This window comes from Tachysurus fulvidraco, chromosome 3 (assembly GCF_022655615.1).
Source record: "Tachysurus fulvidraco isolate hzauxx_2018 chromosome 3, HZAU_PFXX_2.0, whole genome shotgun sequence".
Classification (NCBI taxonomy): domain Eukaryota; kingdom Metazoa; phylum Chordata; class Actinopteri; order Siluriformes; family Bagridae; genus Tachysurus; species Tachysurus fulvidraco.
The window spans coordinates 18,143,631-18,158,153 of NC_062520.1; the positions used below are offsets into that span (position 1 = coordinate 18,143,631).

Genomic DNA, 14,523 nt, shown 5'->3' on the forward strand with positions numbered 1-14,523 from the left:
TTGTAAATAAATAAATGTATTTAATTTTCTTTAAAAGAATTTATGTAAAAGGACTGCTCTATAAGCCAGTGAACTTTGGGCTTTACTGGTATTTCAGCATTTATTATAAAGACAAATGGCATGCCATTCTCATAAAGCCATAAAATTGATAAATGGTGTACGACTTTGTAGTTATATGATGGTTTGGATGAATGAATACTGAGGGTCTAAGTATATCATCTGTATATCATTATATGCCCAAAGAATGTGTGATATACAGAGTGGCAAGCCTTAATATCCAAGAATTGCTTGTGTAAATAAGAAAATGTTCTGCCCTGGCACTAGTGTAACCTTAGTGGCAAGGCAGAATTTCCATTAAGTGAATAAAGCCACTGTTGCTAATGCTAATTGTTATGTGATCAGCCTTCTTCACAGAGCGGTAAAGCCAAGTGCCTGTTTACCTTCCACAGCAGCTCACACTCTCGCTCCTCCAGGGCTTTCTTGTGACGCAGTGTGGTGGTCTTCACCTCTGACTGCACAACCTTGGCCTTCAGTTCCACCTGCTCAGCAATTGTTTGCGCTTTCTCGATGCTTAGCTGAGAAAAAAACATTCAGTCAGACGGTTTATAATTTAAAAAGATCTATAGCAAATATGTCATTAGAATAGCTTTATTAAACTACATATACAGTGACTTGCGTGTAAATGATACGATACGGAGATACCTGAAAAATGAAACACAGCAAAAAACAAAAGAACAAAAATCAAACCTATGCACAATCAGAATATGTTTACATGATGGTGAATATTAATGCGGTCCCCAATATACATTCATTCGTTCTTTCATTCATGTTCAGTGAGTGAGTTATTTGGGTTAAGACGACACAATATTAAGACCTTCCACAAGCATTAACACATGCGTGCAGACATCTCCCAGTAAGCAGGAATAAATGTAAGAAAGCATGAGAGTTCCCTTTATGATGTTACACAGAAGAGAAAATAGAGGTCAAATTGAAGCATCATGACCCTTAACCCCTGTCCAAACAGTACAATGCTCTGGGACAGGGGATCTGAACAACTCAGCTCTCTGCCCAAAGACATAAATATGCACTTTCATTATTTCTACATTTCACATAAAAGCTGCCTGAGGCCTTTGAGGTGTTTTATAATAAATAACCTAAAAAAGCTTCTGCATATTATAAATGCACAAGTGTACATGAACAATAGAAGATTCACAGAGTTGGTGCATTTCCAATATTAAGCTAAGCAAATAAATTAATAAGGAAATAAGCAAATAAATAAAATTCTCTGGTAATAAAAGCAGTGGAAAACAACATTTTCACCTCCTACATTTTCCTTGTTGTAAATAAACAGACCCCAACTGAAATTATGTGGGAAATGTGTCAGCAAACTGAACTGCATAAAACCGGTAAATGGGATTAAATAGGGCTGATTTAGTCTCAGTGACCAGGGGTTTGTGGTGGCCCTGGCTCTTCATGGTCAAAACACTTTTAATATGATGTAAAACACTCCAGGAGCTTTTAAGTCCATAAACGCTTAGAGGCTTCCTATTTAACACCATGTAGTAATAGGATTAGGACAAAGTATAACAGCCCAGTTGACCGCATACAGCTGCAATGCTGGTCTCTGCTCTGAGACGCCAGTGTTGAAGTTGTGCAGTGATTTTCTGAGCAACAGAAAAACACTGCACATTTAATATCAGTTTATTAAATTATTGTTATTGAATGTTATATTCATATTAAATGATCCCAAAACATTTGAAACATTATGTACTATGTAAAGGAGCTAAGTGAACCAGAGAGAGGTTGCAGAAGGGAATCGCCACTCAAACTGAATCACTGTATTCAGCCTTTCACTTTTAAATTGTCTTTGCTGTCTTCCTGCCCATCAGTTCTGCTCAGTGTCACCACACAGCACGTGAACAGAGACACAGCCCCACCCCCAAGCCTTCAGCCCCCCACTGTGCTTTTTTTTGTTTAATAGCAAAAGCATGAGTGATAGAAACATTTTCACTGTGTTGGACTAATGATCCATCCTGTTCAGGCCATCAGGGCTGTGAATATGGGCAGGCAGGCAGGCAGGCAGGCAGGCAGGGCGCTCAGCACTGCTCTATTCAGGGCCAGAGGGGAAATGAGAGTTGGGGGTCAAGAGCCTGCTAAAAGAGCAACGCTGATCCACTGCTTTCTTTTAAAAGACTTTTTTCAGCCGTTAGGAAATAAAATATATATATATATATATATATATATACATACACACACATTCTAAGTATATGAGATTTTTTTTATCTTTTAAAATATTTTTTTACTAAAAAAATTGCCCTGGTGATGCCCTGCAATGAACCGGCCTCCCATCCAGTGTGTTTTCCCATCTCACACAAGTGTTACAGGCAGACTCTCTATCCAACACCACCTTGACCAGGGCTTACTAAAGATGCATAAATTAATACTGAAGAGGAAGGATTTGTTCAGTTCAGCATTAGCATCACTCCACAACAATCCAGCTATCTGTGTGAATAGCGCCAAGTTGTTATAGCTGTAAGTTAACAGACCTTGCCGATCAGACATTAATGTAAGTATAAAAGGTAAAAACTCCAGATGATCAGTACTGTTTAAACACTATTTCAGCCACACAAACCAAATGATACAGAACAGCAATTAAATAAGGAAGCCTGGAAACTTAAATTTTGTATGACATTAACTGGTCACTCTCAGATCCAGTGTACCACTGAATGAGTGCTTTATTATAGGCAGGGTAAGTCAGTTAAGTCTATAGATTAAAGACTCAGTCAGTGTGAGTATTAACTTTTTTTATTTTCTCTGCTACAAATGGGTCCGACGAGGGTATAAAAATGTAACACTGAAATGCTCATCAACTCTATACAGTAAATCGAACGATGATGATAATTTGATAACGAATGAACATTATAGGGGAAAAAACAAGGAAGATATATGCTGACTAACCTGCACGGCCTGTCGTCCCTGCTGTGCATCTGCGAGCAGCTGAATGGTGAGCGCTCTGGAGTCATGCAGCACGTCCTGCAGGTAGGACACACTGTGGCCCACGTGTCTTCCCACACTGCATTCCCTACAGATAGGCACAGAGCAACTCTCACAGAAAAATCGCAGCACCTGTGAGAAGACAGAAAGACAGACCATCAGCACAATGCCTACAATATTTACATGAAACTAGCCTGCAATCAGAACAACATTTACACTGAAAAGAAATGGATTTCTGCCTGGGAATACAAAGGTAGAAAGTTTATTTGCCTGTATTAAAGCACTGATCACCATACAGGCAAAAAAATAAAACATTATTTAAAAAAAATAACAGCAAAAATCGACAAATCACAAAACTGAAGGAATGTGGGATGTATATGCCACGTTTAATATATAATTTTTTAAAAATCGGAAACGTTTCTTTGTACATCACATCATTGATGTCATGTCATATATAGTGATGTCCTTAACTTCAGTTCATGTCAAAATTTTCTCTGGTATCAGTCAAAAGAGAAGGAGTGGGGGAAAGGAAAATAGAGATGTGAAATGAAGATATTCTGATACAGATCATCTGAATAATGCTGTCTGAAATGTGAGCTTGTGACAACTACAGTATATATAAATAAATCTATTAAAAAAAATATATATGAAAATATATGGATCATATATACAAATTATGTACCAAAAAAATTTAATTACTACTATGCTGTGTTGTAAGGTCAGTGACTTGACTAATAATACCACAAACCAGCTGTTCCCACATTACTACCTATTTAGATTTTTAGAAAGCCTGATACTAAAAAACAAGCAAAAAATAAAAAATAAATAAATAAAATCATCACAGCATACTCGTATAACGTACTGTTTGTGGAAATGCTTATTTTGCAAAGACAGATTTGAGCTCAGCAGAGCTCAGAGAGTGCCTAATGTGCCACAAAGAGGAGGTCCAACTTCTTTCAAGCACAAATCAAAGTCATTCCTGCTCTCGGTTTCCTGTGTTCTGATGGCCTGGTGATGGATTGCTCAAGACCTATTGTCCTGCCATTCATCCACGCCTTTTAAGAATTATTTCATTGTTCTTTAAAGAATGTCCATCCATCAAAAGATTAGGTTGTAAGATTGAACACATTAAAGCTTTCAGTCCTTTAACCTCTGGACCAACATTTTACAGAGCAACAAGTTCACAGAATTCTCATCCTTAAAAATAAATAAATGAATGAATATAAATAAATAAATAAAATAAAATAAATCATGCATTTCAATTACAGCACCACTCGCATGCACCTATATTTCTCTATCCTACAAAACATTCTCTTGATGCTGCCCTCTACACACTTGCATCTGACTGCAATATCTTTATCAAAGCCCCGATCAAACGCTAATTACGTCTCCACTGTCTGCAAGCTGCAGCAGCTGCCAGTAAACTTAGATCTGTGATTGCACTCAAGTTACCTGCTCGTAAAAGTTGGCCCTCTCCCTGTGGACCAGATGGCCTCACTGTGGCAGAGTTCATGTGGAAGTGTATCCTGGAGGGGAAAAAGACTTCTGGAAGGACATAGAAAGCAGGAAGACCTCCAGAGATCTTGGAGTGGGAACTATAACAAACCCTGAATTACTGTCCGTCTGGTTGAAACCACGACAAAGCCTCAGAACAATACAACATGAAAAACAAAGGGAGGCCACAAAAGTGCCAAGATCTGCTGCTGGAGAACAGAATGCATTTAAATGCTGAATAACAAAATGAAGCCCATTATAGCCAGCAATAAATCTAAACAGTAAACAAAAAATAGAGAGAAATTACAGCATACAACAGAAAGAAACAAGAAAAAAATTAACGTTGTAAGTGATGTACATCAACACAGAACTGTTCTTTATATACATCTCTGAGTGACTGATGGTTTTTACTATAGACTCCTTTTCCTTTCCAGCTGACCCTTTCAACCTAACACTAAAGCCAATAATCTCAGTCAATATAAATCACTGCCAAAGCATTCATGTTCCCTATATTTGTGTCTCTCATTTACTCATCCTATCTCTTTCTTCCATGCAGAGTCACATACATCGTCGCACACTGTAGAGTCATGACAGCTATGGAAGGGCTGTTTCACCTTTTTAAAATGAGAGCTTTAGGCAGTAAGAACTAAATAGATTCTTTGGTAAATATCAGGCCAATGCCAATATGAAATCTGTCACTTATACCAATGTCACAGAATATTATGGTCACATTCACAGCGCTACTTCTACAGAGAATTGTTATGGGGTTTCCTAGATTGACCAATGTACCTTAGACGGACAAACAGGCACATAAGACTGACAGAAAGCTTTCAATTTTTGAAAAGATTGGCTTTTATTTATTTATTTATTCATTTATTTTTTAAAAGATGATTTTTTTTAAAAAAACACTTAGTGTCCTTTGGTTGGTTGGGGAGTGTATGCCTTGATTCACCTCCTGGTCATGCAGGCTATATCTTAATTAGAGAAATGTTGAGTGCTCTAGTTGTTGTTATCTACCAGTTAATCATTTGCCTAAATACAGCTTTTTAGATTTATTGATAAAAATAATGTGTGCCAATAATAATTTCAGGCACTGTTCACTGAAATGAGAAATATTCCTTAGAATGTATTTAAGAAATTTAAAGGAAATCAATTGCATGCGCATTGAACAATTGATTTTGTGACAATGCATTAGGACTATAATTGCTATGATAGCATTGGGACTAAAATTGCAGCTGCATCTCTATTTGCGTCTCTATCAGTGAACAGCTGATCAAACAAGTTCAACAAAATAGCCTTTATGTTAAAACTACAACAAATTTTCTAGTTAAATAATTGCACTTTTTGACTATACAGTACAAAATTAGAGAATGGAGATGATTTATCTGTCCAGTGTCACCCAGATGTGGACAGGTCCGCTTTGGAGCATTGTTTCCTATAAGGTTTCTTCACGTCAATTCGGGGAGTTTTTCCCTTCCCTTGTTAAAAGTGCTATAGAGGTCAAATTAAAATGAATAGAACTTGTACAGTGCTCTTTAAAGAAATACATGTTCTAAAGGAGCCGTGTGCTGTTATATGATTAGATAATTCTCTGTTCATGACCTGCTAAACATGAAGCAAACAGGCACATTTTAGGTAGCAAACAATGTGCCTACGAAATAATCTATTTATTATATCTCCAACACAAAATTGTTGATTAACAGTGAGTTCATGGGCAAACAGATTTCCGGTTCACTTGGGTTTGCTGACGGTGGAGTGGACATAGCCTGTGTTACCTTCATAAGATTTACTTTCACACCACTGTGGAATTAGAGCACACCTAATAATATGTTATTATATATATATAAGTGCATAGGTGTGTATAGGTGCATCTCAATGAATTAGAATGTCAGGGAAAAGTTCATTTATTTTAGTAATTCAATTCAAATAGTGAAACTTGTGTATTATGTAAATTCAGTACACAGACTAAAGTAGTTTAAGTCTTTGGTACTTTTAATTGGGATGATTTTGTCTCACATTTGACAAAAACCCAAAAAATCTCATAACATTAGAATATGGTGACATGCCAATCAGCTAATCAACTCTAAACACCTGCAAAGGGTTCCTGAGCCATTAAAATGGTCTCTCAATTGGGTTTATTAGGCTACACAATCATTTGGAAAACTGCTGATCTGACAGTTGTCCAGAAGACAATCATTGACCCCCTTCAAAAGGAGGGTAAGCCACAAAAATTCACACAGTTCTGTATCCAAGTATATTAACAGAAAGTTGAGTGGTAGGAAAAAGTGTGGAAGAAAAAGATGCACAAACAACCGAGAGAAACGCAGCCTTGAGAGGCTTGTCAAGCAAAATCGATTCAAGAATATGGGCGAACTTCATAAGGAATGAACTGAGGCTGGGGTCAAGGCATCAAGAGCCACCACACATAGACGTGTCAAGGAATTTGGCAACAGTTGTCGTATTCCTCTTGTTAAGCCGCTCCTGACCTACAGACAATGTTAAGGGTGTCTTAGCTGGGCTAAGGAGAAGAAGCACTGGACTGTTGCCCAGTGGTCCAAAGTCCTCTTTTCAAATGAGAGCAAGTTTTGTATTTCATTTGGAAACCAGGGTCCTAGAGTCTGGAGTAAAGGTGGAAAAGCTCATAGCCCAAGTTGCTAGAAGTCCAGTGTTGTTTCCACAGTCTGTGATGATTTGGGGTGCAATGTCATCTGCTGGTGTTGGTCCACTGTGTTTTTTGAAAAAAGTCACTGCACCCGTTTACCAAGAAATCACTTCATGCTTCCTTTTGCTGACCAGCTTTTTAAAGATGCTGATTTCATTTTCCAGCAGTATTTGGCACCTGCCCAAAGCACCAAAAGTTGGTTAAATGACCATGGTGTTGGTGTGCTTGACTGGCCAGCAAACTCACCAGACTTGAACCAGTATTGTCAAGAGAAAAATGGGGAAACAAGAGACCAAACAATGCAGATGAGCTGAAATATGTGGGCTTCCATACCACCTCAGCAGTGCCACAGACTGATCACCTCATGCCATGCCGAATTGAGGCAGTAATTAAAGCAAAAGGAGCCACTACCAAGTATTGAGTATATATACAGTAAATGAACATACTTCATACATACATAGCCAAAATCATCACAATTAAAAGAACCAAAGATTAAAATACTTTATTCTGTCTGTACTAAATTTATATAATACACAAGTTTCACTATTTGAGTTGAATTACTGAAATAAATGAACTTTTCCATGACATTCTAATTTATTGAGATGCACCTGTACATACACATCTTACTTTTGTACTAAATGCTATTGAACCTAAGACTGTGGCTGTAATCATACAGTTTTCCCTGTGCTCATCCCAGGACTAATTTTCAATATGCTCATAATGAACATTTTAATTCACTCACATTCAAAACATTGTATCTCTTGCCTTTACTCTTCTACAGCTCTATACTGTAATGGTTAGATGTTACACCTTAGATTTTTAAGTCTCAGTACAAAAGGACTGGTGGCTTGGCTGTCTTTTGTGTCCGTTTCTTTTTCTTTCCCGGCCTACCACCCCGACTTTGTCACGTTCCTGGTCTATTGGACGATCCTTATATTACACGCCATGCCCCGCCTCTCCCCCGTGCTATTGGCTGGATGGGCATTTCTTCCTGGTTTAATTCCTGGAGCCGATGCCATGTTTTGAAATGTTGTGGGCTTTGGCTTGCGTGTTGACTTAATCCACTGCTTGTTATAGAGATGGTGAATGCCTAGCCCTTCGTGTTTTCCTGCTCTGTTGTATATGCTTCTCTGTAAATATTGTAAATACACCATGTTTGGTGGTTTGTAGGAAGTCAGGGCCAGGTTTAGTTTACTCTGTTTGTTGTTGTTTTTGGTTAAAGGGAATGAGGAAAATGTATGTATTTTTCTTTTTGTTGAGTTATTGGGATTTTTAATTTATTTTTATACAAGTCGGCCTTGCCAACTTCTGAAGCCGCCACCACCTAAATACAGAATAACACCAAGTGCCGCTGCATTTTTTTTGACTGTATGTTATGGTCTAGCCTAGACCAGGTCATAACGGAGAATCTTTACAATCCAGCATCACCCAGAAGATGAAGGGGTTCCCTTTAGAGTGTTAAAACTGTTAAAACTGAATAAACAGTTAAATAGTTCTACATTGTTGAGATTTCTACTCATTCTTTGACAAAATGGCACGTGGATCTATTCAGAGCATTAAACAAGTACAAGGACACACACTTATAAACACATCTAAGAGCAGTACATTAGGAGCAGAAAATTGAGGGCATGTATCTCTACATCATGTGTAAATCATTTTTAACTTGGTTAATACTGTAGCAAATGAAGGTCTGTTTGGTTATATTTACACGTTCCTCCTTGCAGTCTTATTAAAGACTCTTTCCCGAGGCGTTTTCTCTCCTCCCTGATCTTTAGTGCTTATAAAAGGCAAACAGAAATACAGTGCTGAAAAACCAACACTGACAATTGTTTAAAGAGACACACACACACCACTTGTAATTTAACTTCATGCCACCTTTACAGGGAAATGAAATTAGTAATGTTATAAAGTGCTTCACAGTAAATTATGACCTTAATACAGAAATTATGTTGATGCTTCTTCGTTTCCATTACATAGAATGCTAGCTGCATAAAACACATATAAAAGTGTTCTGATGAGGCCATCACCAACCATCAGAACAGCTTTAATACACCACATAAGAACTGTACCGGAGAGATCACCACCACTCTTCCAAAAAATATTATGCCAGTTGACATTTTAATGGTTTTGGAACTCAGTCCAACACCTCAGTCCAAAATTTCCTATTGATCAAATTTCCATGATATGGCTGAAATTATTTTCATACTCAAGTCTCTCTCATAATCCTGTAGATTGTAGTGCATTTTTGTGGCTCTTTAATTTGTCATTTATCTCCATGTATTTTTGAAGATACAATTTTAGGTTGTGACAAGTTATGCAAGTCAGTAGGGTACTGTTGTGATTTAAATTGTACAGGTAGGATGGAGTTAAGTCTGGTGCAATTTAACAGGGTGGGGTTGTTTAAATGTTTTGTACATATTATAGGACAGATGTGTGTGAATACACAGCTAAGTCCAGTTTTCCACCTGCAGAAACATCAAACATCATAACTAATGTACATAATGTCTGCTGGACAATGCAGAACAATGGAGGTTGGGCTTAATGTATTTGGACTTTAACCATCAGATGGGTCAGATAAAGGAAAAGCTAAGACTGCTGCAGACACAGTAATTGGATGAGTAACTTTACTGTCATAGGAAAAACTAAAAGAGCATTACTGATGTAGTGGAAAGTGTTTCTGACAGACCCAACATAACAAGCCAAGACAGGACCAACAGCCCAGGCTTAAATTGAAGAGCTCTCCAGCTGTAGGAGTTACACAGACTGATTCTAGCATCCCAGGCGAGAGAAAGTGGTTCAAGAGTGTTGGGTTACAATTCCACACAATGTCAACAAGCACTTTATTCACTGCAAATCTTGTGCTATATTACTGTCTCTTGAGCAAAAGGCCAGAAGCAGGGATGTGGGAAATGGTAGTCTTGGCTCTTGTCTAAAGTTCCTGATGGAGGAAATCCCCTCATGCTTTAAGGATGGAATGAAAGTCTGGGAGACATTCCAACAAACTAAAGACAGATGATGGTAGAGCCTTCAGTTTGTATATGGTGTATATATGCTATATAATTATTATAGCTTAATTTTCACATCATTAATCTATACGTGATGAACCTATACTGTACATGTTGAAGAAAATCAACATCCTGACACCAGGTTTATTATTAAGGATACCATCAACCTAAAACTGTTTAATTATTAATAGTTCAACCTAAACAGTTTTATAAAAAAAAACATTCCAGCACAAAGTCCAACTACGAGGTTAATATTAAGGTCTGCAAGCCTGATCTATTTTGTACTATAAAACATAACCTATAAACACTTACTGCAGAAGAAAAATATATCCGCTCTGTAAATTTAAGTAAATTTAAGTAAAAAGCAGTAAAAGCCAAAATGACAAACATAACTCGATAGATAATAATCCTAGTTGAAAGAAGAATTAAGAAACAGGCTGAAGGAAGAACAAATTGACGCTGCGTTCAAACATAAAATGACACTACTGGCATGTGCAACAGCTTTTCAGTGAGATGGGAAAAAATAAATAGAATACAAAAACAAAAAAAATTTAAAAACGTAGGCTGGGGTTTGTGTAATGGAGGCATCCATGGGACATTTTTGTTTTGTTTTATTTATAAATCCTATTCCCACCCACATCCTGAAGGAATTCTGACCAATCCCCCCCCCCTTGTTTTAATGCTTGTGCCTGCCCCAATATATATATATTTTTGATTTTTAAGCTTTGTTGGTTGTACATAATAAAATATAAATTATAGGCAATCTAATCTACCCTGGGCCTGAAGAGTATAAAGAAGTTAGTGATGTCGAATGAAAGAAAACTATATGTAAGCACTATATGGGCTTAGCTTCATTTCTTTCAAAAAACAAAACAAAAAAAAAACTTTTGTTCAGTGCTCAGGGTTCTGATGCAAAAAGCTCTCTCTTCCATTCAACTCAGAATGTCCACTTTCCTGAACTGGTAAATGTTATCCATTCTCCATGCCAGTGGCACTACATCGCTTTTAATCTTAAAACAAAGACTGTAACTTTCTCCTATTACTTAACATTATTCTTTTTGGCATGGTACAAATTTTACCACAGGGTTCAGGGTTGACCTTTTAGGTTAAACTCATTTAAGCGTATTTAATATTATCTTTAATACATATTGACAGACGCAACATGTTCTTTATAGAAATATGAATCGCTGTTCCTCAGAAGTTCTGTGGCAAATCATACAAATCAACAAAATCCATGACTGCACTTTAATACTCTCCAAAGCAAACACTCCCCCACCCAGTCACACACACACAGACACACACAGGCCTGGGCGCAAACCAAAAGACAAAACCACATGCCTGCTGCTTTACTGAGGTCAATTTGCATTGCTTGACTATACAAACACCTTGTCTGGAATCCTACAGAATTAAGGACTGTTTTTATTTTTACATGGAATATTGAAGTCAAATATATTAGATGAAAGCACTCTTCATCCCAAACTATAGAACTATGAGATCAGAGAGCACTTGAGAGGAAATCCTCTGAATTGGAATCAGACGCTCTTTGACTCACTCTTGCACGCATATGCTTACATTCTAACACACACACACACACACACACACACACACACACACACACACACACACACACACACACACACACACACACACAGGGAGGCGGCTACCCACGTACATGACCTCATTGGCTGTTCATCAGAGGCCAAAGAAAATCAGCTGGTTTGTTGGCACACAGAATTCCAGCATGTACATATGCATGTATAGCCCTATAGACCCAGTAGCTACAGAGAGTCTTGCTCTAGCTGCATACCTCTTTCCAGAGCTCTATTCAGCAATTTAGAAAGAAATCTGAAACTCAATCTGGTTTTAATCCAGACACAATCCACAATCTTGGACTGAGAATCTACAAGTGGACAAAATGGATTTTAGCAGAAGATAACTGTAGGTTTCTACAGCTAGCCTGTAAAACAGGATTTAAACAGATAGAGACAGACTGATATACTTCACTCACATGCTAAAAGAGGAACTAAACTACAGTAGCTGAAAACAGGACATAAACTAGAGAATAAATACACCCATTTACTCAATCCGTTCACCAAGACAGACTGCAGAAACATGCTCACACAACTGACATTTCCATTTGGTGTGGTGGGGGATGTGAGGCAATAGGTTTAGTGTGAAGGAAAACTGAAAAGGCTGGATCTGATAGTGTACTGCAAGTAAATCATTTCGCAGTTAAATTCTGCTTATTTTAAGGGACAGGTGGAAGGATTGAGCCTTATGAGGTTTACTTGTTGTAGAACCTGACAGCAGTAGACAGAAAAGTTTCCTTATAGTGGTCCTATAAGCAGCTTGGTGAAACCGGTGTTTAGGGGTTCTCCTGGATATTACCTTGTAGTGCAGAATTATTCAGAATGTTCACAAAAACATTCCCTACATTGACTTCAGTCTAGGTTTTCTGATTCGCTTTGCATTAAAGTGTCTATAAATCCAGTTCATGAATAAACAATTCACAGGCTGAATCACTGAAGCACAACATCATGCTTGCAAGCTGTATAGAGCAAGACATGCTCAAAAAATAAATAAATAAATAAATAAATAAATAAATAAATAAAAACTACATCAAATCACAAAATGCAGTATTTAAAGGGGATTCAAAAGTATATGCATGAAGCGCTGGTTGGTAAATGAGATAAACTTGCATTTTTGCCAAAGGGCTGCAGGAAAAGGTCTGTGGTTAGTCATTTCCCATGTTGGTCAAATTGCCCCTTCCTGTGAAAGCATGCAGTTCTTGGCGACATTTATAGATGAAACACACCAGACTCTCCAACAAAGCTCAGGGTCTGGCTTCCGAGTCTGGGAAATAATAAACTAATAAAAGCCAAATGGCTAGAAATTCATAGAGATTGCCTCTAAATATGGTATTTATTACATTTAGTACACGTGTGACATATTTGCAGCCACGTAAGCCAATAAATGTATTTTTTAAATTTTCAATCTAATGTGAAATGATAGCTTGACAGACAGAAGTACGTTCTCTAACTGGGAGTGTGTGTAGGCATCAATCTACAGAGAGTCGTCCTCAATGTGTTGACCATTCCACATTCCTCTCGGAGGACCAAATCCGTCAGAGAAAACCGTTTCAGGGAAATACTCTCATACCAGATGGATTAGGTTCTTGGTTCCTTCAGAGTTCGGTTTGTTTAAAGTATGGTCTGCCAGATTCTGTATCAAAGAGGAGTGCACATGAAAATGGTTAAAAAAGAGCAGCACAGGGAAATAGAGTCACTAGAACAGGGTTATAAAAGGCATGCTCAAAGGCTTTTCAGGACTGCTTTTACACAACCCCCTGCAAGAAACCGGAGCCTTGCCATGAAGAGCTCTCACAAGCATGAGATCAAGTTAAAGAGTGCTCCGACTACTTAGAGTGACAGCACAAATGATTGCTAATCTCTCACAGTAACAGATATCTAAAGCTTATATTTAGTGTTTTGGAATTTCTGACATGATCTGTATGTTTTGTGGTTATTCTATTTGGTGTGTAATTAATGCTGGTTATTTTCAAATGTAGCTACGTCACAGTCGAGGAAGAACAGTGTAATGTTTTTTGGCCAGAATACAGACTGAGCTTTTCTTTGTGATGCTGTTGTTTGTGGTCCAAGCTAATCACACCTATCATGCATAGAGCTAAGAAAAACTCAGGTCAAATATCAATTGTTGAGCTGCTGCTTTGCTGCTGGCTCTGAAATTGCTTTGTGTAGCACATTGTGGTTATTGGTTGCTTTGTTGCCTGCACGTGCGAATGCAGGGTTAGCCCACAGTCAAATTAGTGTCCTTGGTTGCTAATATAGAAGGTGTGGGGTTACATTTTAATGTCTAATAATATTTATAATAATGATATTTTTTAATGTCATTAATATTTTAATGTCCAATTTCAGCTGGTGTGTTCCTAAAAAGTAGTTTCAAGTTTGGATTTGTATTAAAATTATGTTTCAAGCAACCATCGCATTTAGAATAACTATCCTCTCACAATGATAAACAATAATGTGCTCATATTGCCTCAGGGGAATAAGCATAAAGCATAATTATCAGGTGGTTAACTAGATCAGTTGTCGCAATTTTTATTTTCTTACTGTTCTTATTGTACTTCAACAAATGTACTGCTCTCTCATGCAGTTCTACACTATAGATCAGAATTTAATAGATACATCTTCAAACAGCTAAATTTATCAGGCTTCTCACACAGGATGCATTAGAATAAACTCTCGAACCTAATGGAGGTTTTTCTCCATCCTGTCCCTATTATTGTTTGCTTTGGCCTGACCATCAGAGAACAGCAGCCAAAACCACATCATCCAGACCAGAGAAGTT

The 14,523-nt window shown here is 37.6% G+C and overlaps 1 protein-coding gene across 1 annotated transcript in view; it reads right to left on the minus strand.

Moving 5' to 3' along the window:
- trim71 (tripartite motif containing 71, E3 ubiquitin protein ligase) overlaps nucleotides 1-14,523 on the minus strand; it is a 29,818-nt gene that overhangs the window by 5,840 nt on the left and 9,455 nt on the right. The window contains exons 3-4 of the mRNA XM_027149334.2: nucleotides 2,959-3,126; nucleotides 441-575 (exon numbers count right to left, since the gene is read on the minus strand). Of these exons, the coding sequence (XP_027005135.1) occupies nucleotides 441-575; nucleotides 2,959-3,126 (303 nt within the window). The remainder of the gene's footprint in view (nucleotides 1-440; nucleotides 576-2,958; nucleotides 3,127-14,523) is intronic.